This window comes from Eretmochelys imbricata, chromosome 6, assembly GCF_965152235.1.
Source record: "Eretmochelys imbricata isolate rEreImb1 chromosome 6, rEreImb1.hap1, whole genome shotgun sequence".
NCBI classification, from domain to species: Eukaryota; Metazoa; Chordata; order Testudines; family Cheloniidae; genus Eretmochelys; species Eretmochelys imbricata.
In genome coordinates this window covers 30,793,984-30,814,909 of record NC_135577.1, presented here as the reverse complement: position 1 = coordinate 30,814,909, position 20,926 = coordinate 30,793,984, and the positions used below count along the sequence as shown (strand labels likewise).

Below are 20,926 nucleotides of genomic sequence, written 5' to 3'. Positions count from 1 at the left end.
TGCAATAAATGTTTGTACAAGGTATGCTTTGTGAGGTATCATTTAAAAACTAATGAACTGCTGGTCAGAACTGTCCTGATAAAATGTGTGTGTCAACATTCTATGTCAAGTTATAAGACTTCCCTGTACGCTGTTATTAACATATGTTCCAAACCCCTCAGCTCTTCCCAAAGAGAAGTTGGCAAACGGGTCTGTCCTAAACAAAGGAATGTGTGCTTGACTTAATTTGCAGTGAAGCAGTAAACAGAGTCATGAAGCAGGAAGGGAAGGCAACAGAAGTTCAAACAGGTGAATAAACCAGCAGGGAATATACCTCCATAGACTGTGTCTCCTGGGTCTCAGATGCAAATATTTTTTCAAGTGGCAGACTGACGCTATGAAAAGGAGGAACACACACCCCCAACCTCTCTCTCACCCTGCCCATCGTATTCACTGTACCTGAAAATACAAAGGAAGTAGCCAATGAACTCTTGGGGAAGGGTCCTGACCTAAAGAATTTGGTCAGTAAGACTGCTGAAAGCATGTGGTGAGAAAATTTTGCTTTGAAGCTAATATCCTTTGTTATTAGGCACCAGTAAATGTTTAATAGTTATTTTTTCTTGTGACCATTGCTGATTTTTATGCCTCATTTCTTGTACTCACTTAAAATCTCTCTTTGTAGTTAATAAACTTGTTTTTATTGTTTTACCTAATCCAATGTGTTCAAGCTGAAGTGTTTCGGTAACAAGTTGTGTGCATATTATTCCCTTCAAGGAATAACGGACTCAGTATATTTGTACCACCTAGATGAGACTGGGCAGCACAGGACATGCATTTCTGGAGGAAAATCCAGGACTGGGGGTGTGTTGGGGTCACCCTGCAACATAACCCAGGCTCGTAAGAGCCAACGTGTGGCTGGTTGGCTGGCTGCAGCACACACACAGACACAGCTGGGAGTGACTTGCATGCTGGAGGCTGTTTGTAAGCAGTCCGGGCTGGAGGCTACAGCGGAAAGGATTATAAAGGGCACCCCAAATTCCAGGGGTGACATATCTACTCAGTCTGGATTTTACCCTGATATGTCTCAGACTCCACAGCTCAGCCAACAGACAGGTGTGTATTCTGTCTCTATGGAGGCAGCGGACTTGGTATTTCTGCAGTCATCCAGTGACAGGGGCTTCTGGAAAATTCAAAAACTGAAGTACACCAAGGCTTAACCTGCAAGGCAAAATTAGGACTGGAAGAATGTTAAGGAGTTTATTTGGCTGCCTAACAGATTGGGGTGGCAGAGAGCTGCCACACAGTATAGCACCAAAAATCCCTCTTTTGATAAGGCAGAGGAATAACAGGGAGACTTACAGTTCTGAATGCCCTGAGAAAGCATCATGTGTGTGCGCAGACAAAATGGAAACTAGAATTACTAATGTATACATAGACTAAAACAGTAATCTCACTGAGGAGGGATAGTTTGCCCTCCTCCAAGCAAGTATTTATATAGGCAGACAGGCAATTTCTCTCTTTTCATACCTGAGCAACATATTATTGTCTAAAAAATAATGTTTTTCTGTAATCATAATGTATTTCCAAATAAAAAGTTATCTATAATGGACATGTGGTCTGATATTCCAAGGTGCTGAGCACCTGCATCTCACTTTGAAGACAAAAGGAGCTGTAGGCTCTCTGGCATGTTTTCAGAGGTGCAGTGGAGTTATTGGGATAAACAGAATTTAATGGAAAACATCTACATAAGGTCCCTAAGGTTGCCCAAAATCACTGGTGAGCCTATAAACCAAATGGTTCCCCCTTTGGTAATTTAACCTTCTAACTTTTTAAAATGCAGACATAAGTTTACAACGATGGAAAGATTTACAGTACATTTCTCCTCTGTAGTATTTCATGCCAAATATCTATAGTGACAAGTCTGTGATTAACCTATTTAAACTTGTGCCTGTATTTCCATTATCAACCCATATATTCGGGGTTGAAAATCTGGCTATGAAACGTAAACCTCTCTCTTTTACACAGACATTTCCTTACTGAGTATCGACTAAGGCAATTTACCAAACCTTAAGTGAGAAGTGACAGAACATTCATTTATGATGCTCCTAACTCTAATCCATTCTAAAACAAAAGTATAATAGGGCAAGTGGCAAATACCCATAAAATAGACACCTCCATCCTTGTCTGTAGCTATGTGCACCCATTTACAAATGCTAATGGCAACAGTCAGCCACACCTGGATTAAAGTTCTCCAAAGCTTCTGAAACCAACATGAAAAAAAAACCACACACACAATGATCTATGTATTGCAATAAAAATCAACAATACAAGATCTACTCCTCTCCAGAGGCTGCAACTTCTTGTCTCTAGCATATCTGGGATGGGTCAGTATTACCCCCTCCATCTCATGTTCCTTCTCTTTTTCATTGTAGCCATGAATCTCCCAGGCCAAATCGTCCATTACCAGCCTAAGCTGAATAAAGGGCTCCTTGGACAAGATCCAAACAAGATCTTCATTAAAAGGAGTAGTCTTCAGGACATTCACAGAGGTGTTGTGGTCTAAAGGTCTGTTAGCGCCTTTGCCCTTAGTGGACTATCTTCTTGCACCAGTTTAGTTAAAGCAAAAGCATTTCCCCACTGCAACTAAACAGATTTATCTCCCATCAACAGAGTTGTTTCAGTTGTTTAAGTCAGAGACACTTTCATCGATTGGAGACTTTTTCTTTTTTTTTTACGTGAACTGTTCCCATTGATATTACCTTTCAGATATTACCTTAATAATACTTATCTCCTTCACAAAGCTTGTTTATATTAATTTTTGGTTTGTTGTGTTTTTAAAAACACATTAACACATTTGTATAGTCTGGATACTCCCCCAAACGTTTGTTCCAGGATACAAAATGTTCATTGTTTGCACCAGATATCACCCTAAAGTAAACCACAAATATTTTTGTATTCTGGAACAAACGTTTAGGGAGTATCCAGATGATGCTTTCAAAACACTGATTACCTTAAGTAAATTGGAAATCAAAGACATTTGTGGAGTTTAATTAGTGTTTGTACAGCATTTTAAATACAAAATGTAGTACACATTATCAGGACCTCAAGAATTCTGCACCCAAAGGAATTTGCCACAGAATTCTAAGGTTCATTAGACTCTAAGGTCTTGGCTACAAACAAGTTGAACTTCTTTAACTAAACTGGCATAATGGTTACTCTTGTAAGTGTACACAGGCCTAAACTTTCAGTAAGAGAAGTGAGGTTTCTAGCCCTTATGTTTGCAAAGAAATCTTTAAAAATATAAAAAGAGTGAAAACTGGAGTAGTGCTATACCTTTTAAATATCCAATACTCTGAAACAATAGCTTTAAGTGTGAGTTGTCCCATTCATCTCAACAGGATGTTAACTCAGAAACTCTAAATGTCCATTTAAATTCTAATGGTTTCATTGTTCTAGCAGACACATCCAGCTAATACAATTAACCTACAATCTCAAACTGATTCCCATGACACCACATGTGCCAAAACCCCAGTCTTCCCCTGAAAATTTTTACAGTGCAGTTAAGCATTGTCAGTACAAACATCTGTAGCGCACTGAAAACCAAAGGTCAACATAAATTGAATATCAAGTTAACTGGCTCAGAGGCTGCTGTACTGACTGAATAAAATACAAAAATTAATGCAATTCAAGTCTCAATTTCTTAATTTACGTGAAGATGTCTGATTTCAGAGTAGCAGTCGTGTTAGTCTGTATCCGCAAAAACAACAGGAGTACTTGTGGCACCTTAGAGACTAACAAATTTATTACAGCATAAGCTTTTGTGAGCTACAGCTCATTTCATCGGATGCATAGAATGGAACATATAGTAAGATATAGATACATACACATACAGATAAGTTGGAAGTTGCTATACAAACTGTGAGAGGCTAATTAGTTAAGATGAGCTATTATCAGCAGGAGAAAAAAAACTTTTGTAGTGATAATCAAGATGGCCCATTATGACAGTTGACAAGAAGGTGTGAGGATACTTAACTTAAGGAAATAGACTCAATATGTGTAATGATGTCTCTGACCTTCCAAGCTACCATACAACAGTGCTTCAGGATTTAGAAGTCTTGCCATAGCATTTAGGTCTGGCCTGCCACACATTACACAGGACCTTGATTAAGATGATGATTTACATCTATCCTGTTTTATATTGCATCTGTCTTATGAAATGCAGAAACTCATTGGCAATTACAGTTTAAAGTGCAATCGGAATCCTCAGTTCAATAAGATTTCACACAGATCCAATAAAGTGGACAGATGGAGTGCTTGGAAATAACTTGCTGGTTGTTATTAACACTATTTGTAAAAGAAGTGCATAGAAAAGCAAGAGATGAGAGTACAGGACCTCCAAAGCTGTCTTTAAAATTAGGAAAAACTTCAAATTATGGTACCAGATGAACCAGTCACTATTTGATTTGGGTCTGCAGTAAGTTATTCATCTGACTGACGTTCTTCATATCACACTTCTAACATGTAATGCTTACTTTTTCAAATTCTCAGAAATTGAACACGCAAAAAACATTGGAATAATCTAGATGCTAGCTAACAAGAAACACAATAGTCCATTTCCATCTGATAAATTTAACAGGCATGCCTCCAACATCTCCACCTTCATCACATTTGACTTAACCACTCTGCAACTAGATCACACCCTGGACCACAAAAGGTGTCCATCATTATGCCTCCCTATGCTAGCAAAAATTTTCACCACTGTGCATCAACAGCCTCATACTCTCATTATTACTCTCTCCACAACCATCATACCACTTAAATTCACAACGCTCAGCTAGTGTCTCACATCTATCTTACCATTTCTGAGCAAGACATTTGAGCCAATGCGCACGCCCCCTCAACCACAGTACATTTGATCTGTTACTACCTGCTTCCTCTGCACAGAAATAGCACTCTCGGTGTAACCAGAAACATCTTCCCATTGCTAGCTATGCTTCCCTCATACTCCCATCCTTCTTGATAGAGCTTAACATTGTAGGCTGGTGTCTATGGCTCTCTTCTTTCTTTAAACCACCGTTTTTGACTCGGGGGCAGGAGGAGTTCACTCCTCTATAAAAATTCCTTGGTCTCTTTGTTCCTCTCTCTACTTTCATCCCACTTAGCAATATCAAAACAGTCTTCAACCTCAATATTTATAAATATCACTGACAGCAAGTGAAATGATTGCAGAAAATAGCATGTAGGTTTGCTTCCCCTCCCCCCCCCCCCATTTTTTTTTTAATTCCCTGGGAACAATATCTTAGGATTCCCTAAAAGAGCCCTGACTCTCCTGCAACTTATTATATTGTGCCTATTCTACGGATATTTTAACTGCCCCTTTGGCCCTGCTCACATTCAAACTTCTGTCTGTTCAAAATGCTGCAACAAACTTTTAACCTATAAATGAGAATATGACCACATCCACCATTTCTTAAAACAATCCCCTCATTTGCTCTCTCTCTCTGTGCCTTCAAGATCAACCCTCCCACACATCATCCTACTTCAGGGTAAGTCAACAGGCAGACCACAGGCCAAATCCGGACTGCCAGATGCTTTTGAATGGAGCCTGAAATCTTTTTATTTACTTATTGTTAACATAAAAAATAACAATAACGGTATTTTCTCTGGAGTCTGGGCCTTGACAAAGAGATCTGGACCTTGCCAAAAAAATAATTGACTATCCCTGTCCTACATGTTCTTACCTTTCCCTCCCACCGCTCTGCTATTTTTGATCACTGCTCAAACTTTGCTCTGGATAAAGTTAGTTTACACAATCTGTTTGGAGGGTCTGATTGTCTGACTGCAATCATCCTTTTTGAAAGTCTCAGCTCAAAACATATATATGCTGCCTGTAGCCAGTAAAATGTAAACTAGTTCCCCCTCTGCCAGTACTTCTACGACCGTCCTTTCATGGCTCCCATAGTGCACTGGCCACAGACATTCCAACATTTTCCATTACCCATTATTGAAACGCTTGTATGTTGTGTGATTACCATTATAATGCAATATATAACACATACACCATAAGTGACAAGTTAACTTACGTTGGGTTTAGGTAAAAAATGAGAGGATCCAATCAACATCTGAAAGCTGCAGCCATGGTCCAATTTAATAGCCAATTTTTTCTCAGATGCACATTATTATTACATGAATACCATGCAGATACACTGCAATGTTTTTTATGTCTGAGATTATAACCTGTCTTTACAAGTGCATCTGTTGCAGATTTGTGAATAGGATTTTAAGGTGCACATAGTAACCAGTTAATTTATCTGTGGAAAGCAGCTTGAGAGTCATCCTGCAGGCGGTAAGTACTTCATGATGTGTTCAAAACTTTGTAACTGTAAATAGAAATGACACCAAATACTTAACATATGCAAAAAATATTGTTCTATGCCACTAAGGTTCTTCTGGGTGAAGAGGCAACATGATTTCCATAAAAATTACCATCTATATGTTATCTTTCCCGCATTCTGACCTGTTCAAGAATCTTTGTTCTCTGCAATTCAATAATAAAATTCTTCCACACCACAGAATTGGAAATTTTAAAAAATGTCATTAAATTCCAAAGCCTTAATGTTTACAAATATCTTTTCTAATTGAAAGTAGCCACCCACCAGCATTCAGACACTCTAGTTACAGGGGCCATAGAACCACCTAAAAGGATACTTCAGTAGCAATTCACTGGGTCACATGAGAAAACTACCAATCTGGTTGTGTTATCTCAGACTTATACACAATTGTTCTCTTTCTGAAGAAAAACCAAGCTGCCCTCACGAAAGATGGTGGCTATCTATGATATACGAGGTTACTATTTTCCTTAAGAGCAGGCTGCTTTGCTCCCATTAGGAACAAGAAGAGATGTCAGGTCTTTTGAAAGAGAACATTTTACTAAGGGCAGCCTCGTCTGGCCTTACTTCCATTGATAAAAAAAAAGAGATGGCAGCCCGTCTGAAAAAAGGTAGCTCTTGGAACTCTGTAGAAGCAGCTTCCATTTTTCAACAGAAAATATTACCATTAATCTAAAAGTTTCTTTTCAAAAACCACCTGTTGTACCAGATCTACTCAGAGAGAGCTGCAGGGGGAAATTCATGGAGCACTGTGCAGGAGATTTGGGGGGCAAGAGGGAGGGAGAAACTTGTATATGAATGCTCGCACACATGCAGGAGAACATGGAGATTAGGAGCTGGGAGAAACTAGCCAGTACTTGCTGTGACTGCTTTGTGGTGCTCAGTGTGGGCGTGAAGCTGGGGGTAACAGAAAAATAGATCTTTAAAATTCAGTTTAACCTAATCTAGGACTACAAACGCTTTTGAACATAATTTCATGGCATCGCTACAAAACAGAATTAAGGTTGTTTGGGTTCCTCCAAAACTTCGTGTTTGGATGTCTTTTAAAGTTTAACAAAAGCTCTGAATTTCCTGTGTTTGTAATTCTTGTTCTGGGAATAAATACAACATTTCTAATGTGTTTACCCTTAAAATTACTGATATATACATCATCTTAACTATAGTTTAAATGTAGTTTTTATCTAGGAATATGAAAAAGGCCTATTATTTTTAAGTATAAAATAAGTTACAATCAATTTATAAGAACTGATATTGAATCTTATACCTTTTTGGTTCTAGTGATAAACTATTTTCCAAACTATGAATATTTTTTCTGAACAAAATAAAGGAACTTTGCTATAGAAAATGTTCCTTTGCAGAATTCAAGAACGCTTGTCACAGAAATGGGCATTAAGGTGCATGGAATTCTATGGATCCTGTAGATAATTGTTCAAGTCCATGAACCACATGCTGAAGAAAAGCTGGTAGATTGGAACATGCTGACACTAATTATAAAAAGTAAGTATCTTCAATCCTGCGTTAAAGGACACTGCCAAGTACTTCAACAGTGGTAGCTCCCCCCTCCTCCACTTTCAACTGTTTCAATACTTCTTTAAGAGCTAGACAACTCTACATCCTATTCAGGGAATATGGGAATGAAATGTTTTCTGCAGAGCCAACAAGTGGAGTTCAGTTGGAAATTGTGATTTTAAAAAGGTGGCTATTTTTAAAAGTATAAAAATGTATTTCTTTTACATACATACTCCACCCCCCCAGAAGAGGACATTCTCTAACAGATTACATCAGTATTAAACAAAATGAAATTAGGGATCTACCACCATGACTCTTTAATTGAAGGAATTAATATTTATCCACTGTTATACTAGTATGCCAAAGCGTGAGGTTAAATTTTTGCAGTTTATTTACCATAGAACTACACATCAAGCAACAGTATAATCTGTTTGATGCTAACTTGCAGTCAGCAATTTAACAGTTAGTTTGACTACTCAGTAATTCACAAATTACAGCTCACCCATAGCTGTTTGGGAGAATAACATACAATCATATAATGTAGGGCTAGACGGGACTTTGAAAAGTCATCAAGTTCAGTCCCCTGCCCTGGGGCAGGTCCAAGTAGACCATCCCTGACAGGTTTCTCCAACCCGTTCTTAAAAACCTCCCAGCCTAGCTTGGAAGCAGATTCCAGAGCTGAACTACCCTTACAGTTAGAAAGTTTTTGCTAATATCTAACCTAAGTCACCGTTGTGCAGATTAAGCTCATTACTTCTTGTCCTACCTTCAGTACACAAGGAAAAAAAAATTGATCCAGACCCTTTTATACCAGCCCTTAATATACTTGAAGACTGTTACCAGGTCACCCTCCAGCTACTTTTCTCAAGACTAAAAACATACCCAGTTTGTTTAGGTTTCAGAGTAGCAGCCGTGTTAGTCTGTATTCGCAAAAAGGAAAGGAGGACTTGTGGCACCTTAGCGACTAACAAATTTTTTTGAGCATAAGCTTTCGTGAGCTACAGCTCACTTCATCAGATGCATTCCAGTTTGTTTAGCCTTTCTCCACAGGTCAAGTTTTCTAAACCTTTTATCATTTCTGTTGCTCTTCTCTGGATTCTCTTCAATTTGTCCACACCTTTCCTGAAGTGTTGGACCCAGAATTGGACACAGTGTTCAAGCTGAGGCCTCGCCAGTGCCAAGCAGAGCGGGACAATTACCTCTTGTATCCTACATACAACACTCCTGTTAACATATCCAAGAATGATATTAGCTTTTTTCACCACTGCATCACATTGCTGACTCAAATTCAATTTGTGATCCATTATAACAACTCTCAGATCCTTCTCAATAGTACCACCACCTAGCCAGTTATTCCTCATTTTGTAGTTGTGCATTTGATTCTTCCTTCCTAAGCAGAGTACTTTGCACTTTTTAAAATTGAATTTCATATTGTTGATTACAGAACAATTCTTCATGGTCCTTTTCCATTCTAATCTTGACCTCCCAAAGTGCCCGCGAACCCGCCCCTCCCCCCACCTCCACCCCCCAATGTTGCTGTTATCTGTAAGTTTTTTAGGCGTACTTTCCAGTCCAAGTTATTAATGAAAATATTGACTGACCCCTGTGGCACACCACTAGACATGCCCTCCCAGTTTGACAAACTGGTAATAACTACTCTTTGAGTACCATTTTTCAACCAGTTATGCACCGACCTTATAGTAACATCATCTAGACCACATTTCCCTAGTTTGCTTATGAGAATGTTATGTGGGACTGTTTCAAAAACCTTACTAAAATCAAGACATATCACGTCTACTGCTTCCCCACACACCCACTAGGCCAGTAACCCTGTCAAAATATGAAATTAGGTTGGTTTGACTTTATTTGTTCTTGGCAACATGATGACCTATTCAAAGCCACTATTTTATATTTTTAATATATAATTATACTTTTTTAAAAGAGCCACCATTTTAAAATATAGACAATATACACAGTACTGAAAAAGGTAGATTAGATCAGACTGAGTTCTGTAGATAGCTGAAAATAAACTATGACGAGCAAGTATATTTGGGCAAAAGCAGCAGTCAAAGTGCCAAGACAAACTACAAACAAAATGTTTATGGAACACAGATCTTTATATGCCCACGGTTTAACCGAACTTCAGGTACACAAGTAGCATAAGGCAGTGGTTTTCAAACTTTATTTCTGGTGGCCCAGTTGAAGAAAATTGTTGATGCCTGCAACCCAACAGTGCTGGGGATGAGGGGTTTGGGGTGTGCGAGGGAGTGAGGGCTCTGGGGTGGGGGTGAGGGCTGTGGGGTGGGGCAAGGAATGAGGGGTTCAGGGTGTGGGAGGGGGCTCTTGTCTGGGGGGAGAGAGTTAGGGCGGGGGCTCTGGGATGGGGGGTTTGGGCTCCAGGAGGGGGCTCAGGACCGGGGCAGGGGATTGGGGCAGGGGCTTACCTCGGGCAGCTCCCGGTCAGCAGTGCAGCGGGGTGCTAAGGCAGGCTTCAGGCTTGTCCTGGCACCATGGACCACACTGCACCCCGGAAGCGGCCAGCAGCAGGTCCGGCTCCTATGCGTAGGCGCGCAAGCGGCTCCACACGGCTCTTGCGCACAGGCACACACACCCCCAGCCCCCCGGTTCTCAGGCAGCACGCAGAGCCCCATGGCCCCCCATGCCTAGGAGCCGGACCTGCTGCTGGCTGCTTCCAGGGCACAGCACGGTGTCAAAGCAGGCTCGTCCCTACCTGTTCTAGCAGGGCAGCACTGCCGAAAGGACTTTTAACGGCCAAGTTGGTTGACCCCACCACAACCCAGTACTGGGTAGCGACGTACAGTTTGAAAACCATTGGCATCTCTCTGCTAGGAACAAAATGTTCTTTGTGAGAAAAAGTAAAGACATTTTACTGCCCTATTTAACAAGATCATTACCTTGGATCCTAAAATAAGCAACAAATCTTCATATTAAGAAGCAACTGGCACAGTGCCCATCAAATCTAGAAAAAATCCCTACCTAAAGAGAGACATGGGAATGGATAGATGCACAGTGAGGCAGGAACGTTTGTTCATTTATTGGATATCATTTGCTGATTTAAACCATTAACTTTTATTTTCTTCTTAATGATCCAGGTAACCGGACAACAGACTTAATGATAATCGGTGCTGCAAACAGGCCTGGAAAATCATCAATACACAGCCACTGACTGTTAGTAAATGTCTAAGAAAGTCACTCTCTAATCATATTATTAAGAGTAATTTTATAGCTACGTATTTATTGTTGATGTAGCTTTCCAGACATTTGAACATGGCTCTGACCAAAACGTCCTTTCATTCTGCAGTAACTGTTTTCTTCTGACATTTGTCAATCCTCTTTCCCCATCCAAACAGCTAGTATTATGGCACCTCGTCTACAGGCAAGTAAGAAGAAAATGTTGCTTTACTAATCAGCCAAAAGGATATTCATGAAGCATCTCTGATGATATAGCCCAACTCTCAAACATGACTGACCATTCTGGGAAATTAGGTGTAATAGGTTTTATCGGTATAGGCAAGGGGTCGGCAACCTTTCAGAAGTGGTGTGCCGAGTCTTCATTTATTCACTCTAATTTAAGGTTTCGCATGCCAGTAATAATAATTATGCAATCCATGCTGAGCCGCACCCGCTCTTGGCCCTGTCTGCACCTCTCACTGCCCCAGGCTGGGGCCAGAGGACCACAGCTGGGGGTGGCTGCAGAGCCCTGGGCCGGCGGCCGGAACCCCAGGTCGGCAGCAGAGCCCCCCAGAGCAGTGGCCATGACCCGGGGCCAGCGGTGGGCTGAGCAGGGCCAGCAGCTGGAACCCCGGCTAGCAGGGGACCAGCGGCCAGTACACCAGGCCAGCAGCAGAGCCCCCTGGACCAGTGGCTGGGACCCGGGGCTGGCAGCAGGCTGAGCGGGGCCGGCGGACAGAACCCCAGCTGGCAGAGGGCTAGCAGACAGTACCCCAGGCCAGCAGCGGAACCCCCGGGACTGGTGGCCAAGACCCGGGCAGTGTGAGTGCCACTGAAAATCAGCACGCATGCCATAGGTTGCTTACCCCTGGTATAGGCAACCAACCCCTTTTTCCCTTTGAACTCAGGTGTTCAGAGGTTAAATCTGCATAGTACATACTTAACTACAAAAAAAGCAGCTTAACAGGACACCAACTTAAAAAAATTACATTTATCTGAATTTTTTTGTTGCCTATTACGGTTACAATTGTCACCTGATACCACAAATACAGGCAGAATACTTGAGAGGCAAATGCCAATTTCACAATGTGTACAACATATTCCATTTTGAAACAAATCTGTGGGTTTGCAAAAGCCAATAACTCTGTTATGTAGTTTTATATTTCTACCATATTTAAAAAATAGTAAAAAAAAATCATCAGCTCACTTTGCTTTTAGTCAGATTTGAATAATCCATGCAGAGTTACTTAAAGTTACACTTTAGCCAAGGACGCAAAGCACAGACTGCTCACCTCTGTTTACACAGCACTGGGCCTCTGGGAGTTACCGTAAATAACGTAATAAAAATCTCCTTGACCAGATCAATTTTAGTAAACCACACATAAATCAGAAAATTCTGTACTATTCAAGTGCATTTATCTCATGGATGTATTTGTAATTCATTTTATAAAGCTTTAAAATTAAAGATAAAGCTAATATAAGCAATGGGGTAAGGAGAAATTAGATGTAAAAGGCAGAAAAGTTCATCCCTACCATATACTGTCTTAGTAAGTAGTTTTCGCATTTGTCTAAACAAGTCAGAGTGATGGGTTTGCTAAGTATTACAGTACATAGAATGTCCTTATATAGGGCAGACAATCAAAAAGAGAAGAGTTGGGAGACTAACCAGATACTTCTAGGGAATCAAAAGTTTTTTTCTCTTTTAAATGGTAAAACTTTAGAGTAGAAAATGTAAGTTCCGCTTCTGAATGCAATATCCCAGGGCAGTCTTGTAAAACTGTCAGTCATAACTACGTGGGAAAAGGAGTAGTCTGACTGAAACAAAAAGATATTAAAGCAACAGGCTGTATTAAAAGCCATGACTCTTCTATTATTCAGGGTAGGAACTATGCCTTTTGTTTTTGTTTAGCAACCAACAAATTGTGGACACTACTTGCTGCATCATAATAAAAATCACATTGCAAATATTTTGGCCTCCAAGAGACTGGAAATGTGGTTTTACCAGTAAAACAGACGGTATACTAGCTAATACAGCTTACTGAATTTTTTTTAAATTTGGCAAGCTTTTAACTAAAAATTTTCCACCACATTTCTAAACAGCTCTAACCAAATAATAACTTTGAGAGAAAATACTACAGATATTCCAGTATACAATATTTTAAAACTAATACCACATCACAAGAAAAAAGAATTAATCGTCTGACTCGGAAAGGAACAACAAAAATCCTTATTGTTGTACCTTATATTGTAGCTCTCAAGAATTTTTTTCTCAATCAGCTAGCCACTCAATTCTCTCAGAACTACAAGTAAGTTAAGAGAATTGCATAGCTGCAGGCAAAATTATTATAAACACAGAAGCATATTACCAGAAATGCCCCTTTTCAAATAACCAAAATTAAAACACAGTCCCTGAAGAATAGGTAAGAATTAGGACATTGATATTTACCTCAAATATAGAAAACAAAATTAGAAGCCTATGCTTTGATATTTTTAGTATAACTTTCATGATAACCTTGAACTCAAAATAAAGAAAAAATGTCCGAAGTGCAGTCAACATATGGTGGTAAGTCATTTAAACAAGAAGGATCTTTTACTGTTAGCAAAAACACACACAGTCAACCAGATTTTGGATCCTATGTGCTTTAATTCAAGTTATTATTTATCGTTTAAATACAGCACTTACAAGTATGCTAGGTACTTTACAGCAAAATAGGAAAACAGGTCTCTTACCTTGGGAGCTTACAACCTAATGCTATACTCTATAAATGTATTTTACACACACACGCGCGCTCTCTCTCTCTCTCTCTCTCTCTCTCTAAAACAACATTAAGGTTGCAAAGTCAAATGATCAAAACCTAGGAAATACCCAAATTAAAGTAGCCCGTGCAACCTTAATAATTCATCCCCCTTGGGCATACACATTATGATACAATCTGATTACATGACCACAGACTATTTTTTCCACAGGATGGACCTGCTCTGGGGATGAATCAGGGTTGTGTGTGAAGAAGGCTGTCGCTTCATTTGCTGCAGAAGCTGGAAGGTGTGTAGTAAATAAGACAGGAAATTGCAGGAAGGAAAAGAAAGGATGATTTTATGGTTAAGGCAGATGAATGCTGCAATGGAGAAGCAGATTCTATCCCTGCCTTTGCCACAGAGTTTCTATGTAATTCTAGCCAAGTCACTTAAATCACAACTTTTCACAGGTAGTCACTAACTGAGTTCCTTATTTTCTGGGTGCCTGACAATGCATCTGATTTCTAGAATTCACAAAAACTAAATGATTAAAAAAATAATTTAAAAGTCAGATTTTCTTATTTTAATTAAATACAATTTTCTTTCTTAAACCTCTTTAAAATTAAATTTGATATTACGACAACCCATGTTGTCGTAATATTGAATTTGCATTCAGTCTAGTCTTTGTGCAGTAACTTCTACTGTTTCAGCTCTCACTAAAAAAGGGACACTTAATTGTTCCCTCAGTTAGCCTGAATGGAAAGCATCTTGGACCACCATCAGATTCAACAAGTCCTCTGTGACAGCCCACAGATCTGACAGGTTTCAGAGTAGCAGCTGTGTTAGTCTGTATCCGCAAAAAGAAAAGGAGTACTAGTGGCACCTTAGAGACTAACAAATTTATTTGAGCATAAGCTTTTGTGAGCTACAGCTCACTTCATCGGATGCACAGATCTGACCGTTTATCAAAGCACATCCCTACTGCCCACACCACCACATATTCTCCCATCTACTCACAGGGTGGTACTAAGGCCTACAGGTACACACTAAGCAAGGAGGAGAGAATAAAATGTTGAATAGCTGCTCATTAACTGAGCACTAAATATAGCAGGGGTCCTGTGGAGGAAAAAAAATAATAGTATGCCATCATGTAAATAAAGGCATAAGCATTTGGAGGTTGAATTTAGGTTGCACAGGCAACCAGAATTCCAGTATTTCCTAACGTTTGACTGCTTATCTTTGCAACCCTAACAATGTTTTTTCGAACTAGTTTTTTTGCGTAATATTTAGTAAGAGTCATGTGTTTCTAAAACACCTGAAAGGTGTGCTATGCATATTTTCAGCACACAGGAAAACATTGAATACACAATAAGAATAATACCATAGTTGTTATAAACAATGACTCTCTAGCTGAAAACAAACAACTCTGCTCTGATCAATCTTCCCTGTCAAAGTTGGTACATAAGCCACAGATCAAAGACATTGCTTAAAAACAAATCAATGATGAAATATCTTGAGCTATTTTAAGTGCTGATTTCTAGCTGTTTTCTCAATACCAAAGCTGCCATTTAAACATACCAGTTCCATTAGAGTCAATTCTATTCACTACTGCTGAAGGTTTTAATACTGTAGTACACAATTTCTTCTGGTATGTTATATACATATTTCTGTATTACCACAGGCAGATAAAGACCGGTTACAATTATCCAAATGAATTATTTGGGAGGGCAGAGCATTTTACATAGATATACCTCTCAGTTCTTTTAATAAACTATAAAAAGGCAACATAAGAACAGAATTTACAGAACTTCCAGTTCTCATTCAGCTTAAAAGTCCTTTAGATGTTTAGTGGAGGCAGTAACCTAATGAACACACGTTAAGGCTTAAGTATGTGTATATCTTCTTCAATTAGCTGTTTCAGTATTTTCCCTGCATTCACCTTATCTTTACCCCAAGCAGGGAGTTTACCAAGCCAATTCACCTGCCCATGCCAGTAACTCAGGTTTCTGAAACCAGTCTGAGCAAGTCTAAACGGGCTTTCATTCACTTCTACTACAGCGGCACTCATTCATTAATGCTGTGCTCATCCTATAATGACTAGATGGAAAGCAACGGTCCTTGAGGCTACCAATCATTAGAGAACAGAAAATAATGCCAATTTAAGCTCTACTCTGCTCTCATAGATCCACCTACCATGCTGCTCCTAGGCAGAAAACACAAATTGCAGTATCACTTCTCAATCAATGCTTCTCTAAACATAGCACACTGCTCTGTGACCCTAATCACTGTATTCTCTCTGTTTTCAGTCTTCAAAAAATCAGAGCAATATAAATTCAACAAGTTAAATAATTATGTTTCAACTTTTCTCCACAAAGCTTGTGTGTTTAATAAATTCTAATCAGGCAGAATTTAAAAGAATCAATGTGTTTAAAAGGGTTTGTTTCCTTTATCTGATATTGATGTACTCTAACAACAGATCAAGAATTTTCAGCATTTTAGAAAGGCATCTCCTCAACTGGTCTGATTAATTTTTATGTCACAAATCAGCATTCAATGACCCCATGAGATGAAAAATGTTAATCAGCCTTACAGATATAGATTTCTTCCTTCATTAATCAAAAATTGAACTCAAGAAGGCTTTACCCTAGAAAATACAACCAATTTTGCTTCACATTAGGTTAGACACATTATTATTGCTACTTAGTTTATATAAATGCTAAAAATACGCTGGAGAGTTTGGTTGCTTAGCTTGGGGTGGGGTTTTGTTTTGTTTTGTTTTTTAAAGGAGCCTGCTTAACATTATCAATATTTGTATTCCTTGAAACTTGAATAGATTGACATTTTAAGGAACTAGGTTAACAAAGCTTGAAAGATGGTATCAAATAAAATGTTTTAAAACAGGTACTAGAAGAAAAGATCCTTTTCAATTGTTTCTCATTTTAAATGTAAAACTACTAAGTGTGACTGTTAATTAAGAAGTGTTCATTTAACCTATAGTACAGAGGAATGACATAACAAACATTCAAGTGTTTCCACATATTTCAATAAATTGCCCAACAAAAAAACTGGAGTGTTCAGCTACTGATATTCTAATTTCAAGAGTCAAAATAAATATTGCATAAAGGATTCACTTTTCAAGAAAGAATCTATTCTATCATTTGTTAGTGTTTTTTCCCCCCACTTAATATAATAATTTTTGTTGATTACACAAGAAAAAAAATGACAATTCTAAAACCAGAAAAAGATGATCCTATCTTAAAAGTAATAGTAGGAAGCAGGTAACTATAGAATTGCCACATCTTGAAACAGACTTGCCTTTTGAAAAAAAAAAAAAAAAAAACCAGTTACACATCTGTAATACAATGCAGAATTGTCAAAGCTTCTAAATAATGATGAAGCAAATTGGAGTCCTTTTTAAAGTCCCCATCACCAAGTGAAGCCTTTAGAGTCAGTGCATTTTTTTAATTGCAAACAGACCATAAACAGGGTTAAACAGTAATAAGTTCTTCCTTACTTTTGAATCAAAGTATTGCCTTCTTATTACCATGATCACGTTACTGCACTATTAATCCAAGATTAAAAAGGTAAGATATTTTCTGGTATACATTCAGGTATTACTAGTTACCAACAATGTTGCATGGCATCTAATGTATAATGCAGTGAATTAACTTTAAAGTGTTTGAATGGTTGTGAGGTGCATCTAATTATCATGTATGTTAATCCGCAAAGTGTAAAGTATATATATTCTTCTCCTAAATTATTTCAAGTGACAATGGAGATTAACAACATCCAGAATAAATGAAACTTTCAGAGATGAGTCACTGATAAAGGGACAATTTGGGAAAGTTTTAATTGTGTTCCTTTATAAAGTCAACACTTAAAATCAGCAATCAATTATTCAAGAAAGTCAGAATGGGAAACTAAACTGCAACGGGAGAAATAATGTTTATGAAGGAGAGCAAAAGGACAGAAGTAAAACATACTATACTAAAATAAATTAAACTAAAAAAAGAATATGAATATACTGTGAACTTTGGGAGACGTTTCCTGGAATAGAAACCCAAAGTAAGACTTTCTAGGTCCCGTGGCAGTCTGCACAGGCAAAGTGAAAAGAACCTCTCTTCATGGAATGACAACCTACAAACACTGATTACTTCTCTCCCCCTAAACCATCCATAGCAGATGCAGAATGGCACCAGTTCCTACAAATCTCTCTGAAGCTTATTAGGCACTATATATCATTACACATGTAGAAGGACAGAAAATAAATTTCTATATAGCAGGAGTTTTTCAAGGAATGCCAACACACGAAGTACTCAATTACCCAAAACATTTTGTAGCATACAAAAATGACTAAGGCATCTCATAAATATCAAATCTGAGTACATGATCTCAAAGGTCATATGTTGCATAAGTAAAATGACAACTGGTTTTCTGGGAACACCCCAAAAACACTACATCATCCATGAAAGCCATAGGATATGCAAAATGACAGCCATTTTCTTGAAATTTCCTAGCCCAAGAGGCAAACTTTTTCAGTAGACAACTCCCATTACAAGCTATTCAATTGAAACAAGAGCCCAGAAACATATCTTTAAAAAACAAAGCTATTATACCAAAGGAGACAGAAGCCACTCCACCTGTCCTCAGGTACACAACCTTAGAATGACTCAACGTATGGGTTAAGATCTTCATTTATCTCCTAGGAGTTTGAAGGCATATTGTGTCCTTGGGTTGTCAACCTCTCAGTATTTCACTTCTGCTGCATGCTCTAAAACTCAGTGTATAGTATCCATGGGATCTTCTTAACTTTGGAACATCCCTGAACTATTTCACCTGTATCGGCCAACATATGATCACTTATTTTTAAATAGTTTTACATCCTGAATATTTGCAGGAAGTGACTGGTAATGCTGCATCACAGCTTTGAAAGAGGATCAAGTTTTGCAGAATTGACATTTCCCCACAGCAAATATCCTTCCTTCAGATCTAAGGGGTAGAGGGTTTTTTTCTTTTAGGACATAAAGATCCTCCATTTTACTGCACTGCCACAACTGTTCTAGTTTATTGTTCACTTTAACATGTTTCCTCCCAAACACAGATTTTAAAAAGTAGATTAAAAATGTGGAGGAATGAATAGGGTTATGCAGCAGAGAGAAAAGCAATGCAAAGCCTACACAAAATCAATGTAGGTATTAAATATAGATTCATTATGGCACCTTCATCATTTGATTCAGGGTGGCAGGGGGTCTGGCATAATGTACATGAAAATACAGACAGAGTTATCCTAGTTTGGGCTTATACTGAACAACAGACAGGCCACTTTCTCCCCTTTGCAATACTTATCTATAGAATTACTACTAGTGTAAAGCAAGAAGAAGAGTTTATTTATACACCACATCTGCAATTTCCCTGTAAGAACATCAAAACCCAAATATAAACACCTACACAATGTACCCCACATTTTCGGCAGCTTTCCAAACACCCTAATTGTGATCACACCCCCGCTTTTAGGATAGCACTGGTGTCCTCCAGCTCTTGTTAATTTGCTTTTGAATAAAGTTACACTTCTCAATTACCTCCCATCCTACTGTACTGTCATTTATGATTTAAAGCCTCATCGCAGAAACATCCTGAGAATACACCGCCGTTTGTTTTGTTTTGTTTTTTAACCAATGACTACAATCCACTCGGATTTAAAAAGAAAAGCCGCAGCCGCCCTTATTCATTCACGCAGCATTGTTTCAAAAACACACTTGGTTGCTGCGGTGCGGCTCCAAACACGTTCCATTCAGCGGGAGCAAAACACTCCGCCAAGTTTCAGCCACCGCGCGCTACTCCAGCGCAGCAAGCGAGAGCCCCAGCTGCCCCCACCTGCAATGTAAACACCACCCAGAGTAGACGTCCCTCCCCGCCTCCAGTGAAGCTTGTTGCTTCTCACTGGGGAAAAAATACACAGAGAAAGCTCAAAGGAGGTGGGGGGGGGGCGGAGAGGGGGAGCAAGAGCCGGCCCAGGACAAAGCTAGAGACTCTGGATTTCCATCTCCCGTCCGGGTCCTTTCCCCCCTTTCCAAGCGACCAGTTCCCCGCCGCCTTTCTTTGCGCTTTCCCTGCCTGTAATCATTAAACAGGAGCCAAGCGTAGGCTGCGGGAACCATTTCACACACGCAGAAACCGACCATCCCCCTGCGCGCCGTAAAACAAGCGGCTCCCTCCCTCCGCGCGGCGCCCCGGGGGCGGATGGGGGGGGGGGGGGCGCCCCGCCGGCGGGGGCCGGGCAGCGAGGTACTCACTCGATGAAGTAGCTGGCTCCCTCTTCGGAGAACCCCTCCTCCCAGCCGCGGGGCAGATCTGGGGAGGCAGAACAAAGGGGGGCAGAGGGGGGAGTGAGAACTTGGTGCCCTGAAGGTGCCTCCCGGTCCGGCGAAAGGGGGGGGGTGGGTGGGTGGGGGGGGGGGGTTGGGAAGGGCGCGAGATCCCCCCCTCCCCGCGCCCCCGCCACACAACGGTCGTTACCCGCTCCTCCCCCGCCCGCCACGCGACACCCCCCGTCCCCCCCAGGCGGGCACCCACCTGAGCGGATCATGTGGCCGGAGTTGACGGGCTCCTCGGTGCGAGGATGCAGCCAAGTAGTGGAGCGGGTCAGGTCGCTAGGAGGGAGAAGCGGAAAACATGCACCTGTTAGTGACGGGCAGCCCCGGCCGGACCTCCCCCACACCCACCCCCTTCTCCGCGCCTTACTCGATGAAGAACACCCGGCCGTCCCTGCAGACGCCATAGGACCAGTGCTCAGGTAGAGTGTCCCGCCCCACCGCCTCCGCCGCCATGTTCGCCGTGCGCACAGCCAGCCAGCCAGCCGGCCGGCCGGGGAGGGGGTGCCAAGGGGAGCGCGGGCGGGCGGGCGGCCGGCGCCCAGTGCCCGGCTCTGCTCAGCAGCGCCACCGCCACCGGCTGGTAAAGGCGCAGGCAGAACTCTGCCCGCTCCCTCGGGAGAGGAGAAGGGAGCGGGGCAGCGCGGGCGGCGGGTCCCTGGCTGTGCCGCCGAGAGGGAGAATCCCTCTCCCCGGGGAACTGGCTGCAGAGAGAACGAGACAGACCCGCTCCGGTCCTCTCTCCGCTCG

General features: G+C 40.6%; 1 protein-coding gene across 1 annotated transcript in view; it reads right to left on the bottom strand.

Annotated features, from left to right (window-relative positions):
* PLEKHA7 (pleckstrin homology domain containing A7) overlaps positions 1-20,632 on the bottom strand; it is a 290,610-nt gene extending 269,978 nt beyond the window's left edge. Inside the window, exons 1-3 of the mRNA XM_077820064.1 lie at positions 20,547-20,632; positions 20,379-20,455; positions 20,099-20,156 (exon numbers count right to left, since the gene is read on the bottom strand). Coding sequence (XP_077676190.1) covers positions 20,099-20,156; positions 20,379-20,455; positions 20,547-20,632 — 221 coding nt within the window. The remainder of the gene's footprint in view (positions 1-20,098; positions 20,157-20,378; positions 20,456-20,546) is intronic.
* Between the last annotated feature and the right edge of the window lie 294 nt (positions 20,633-20,926).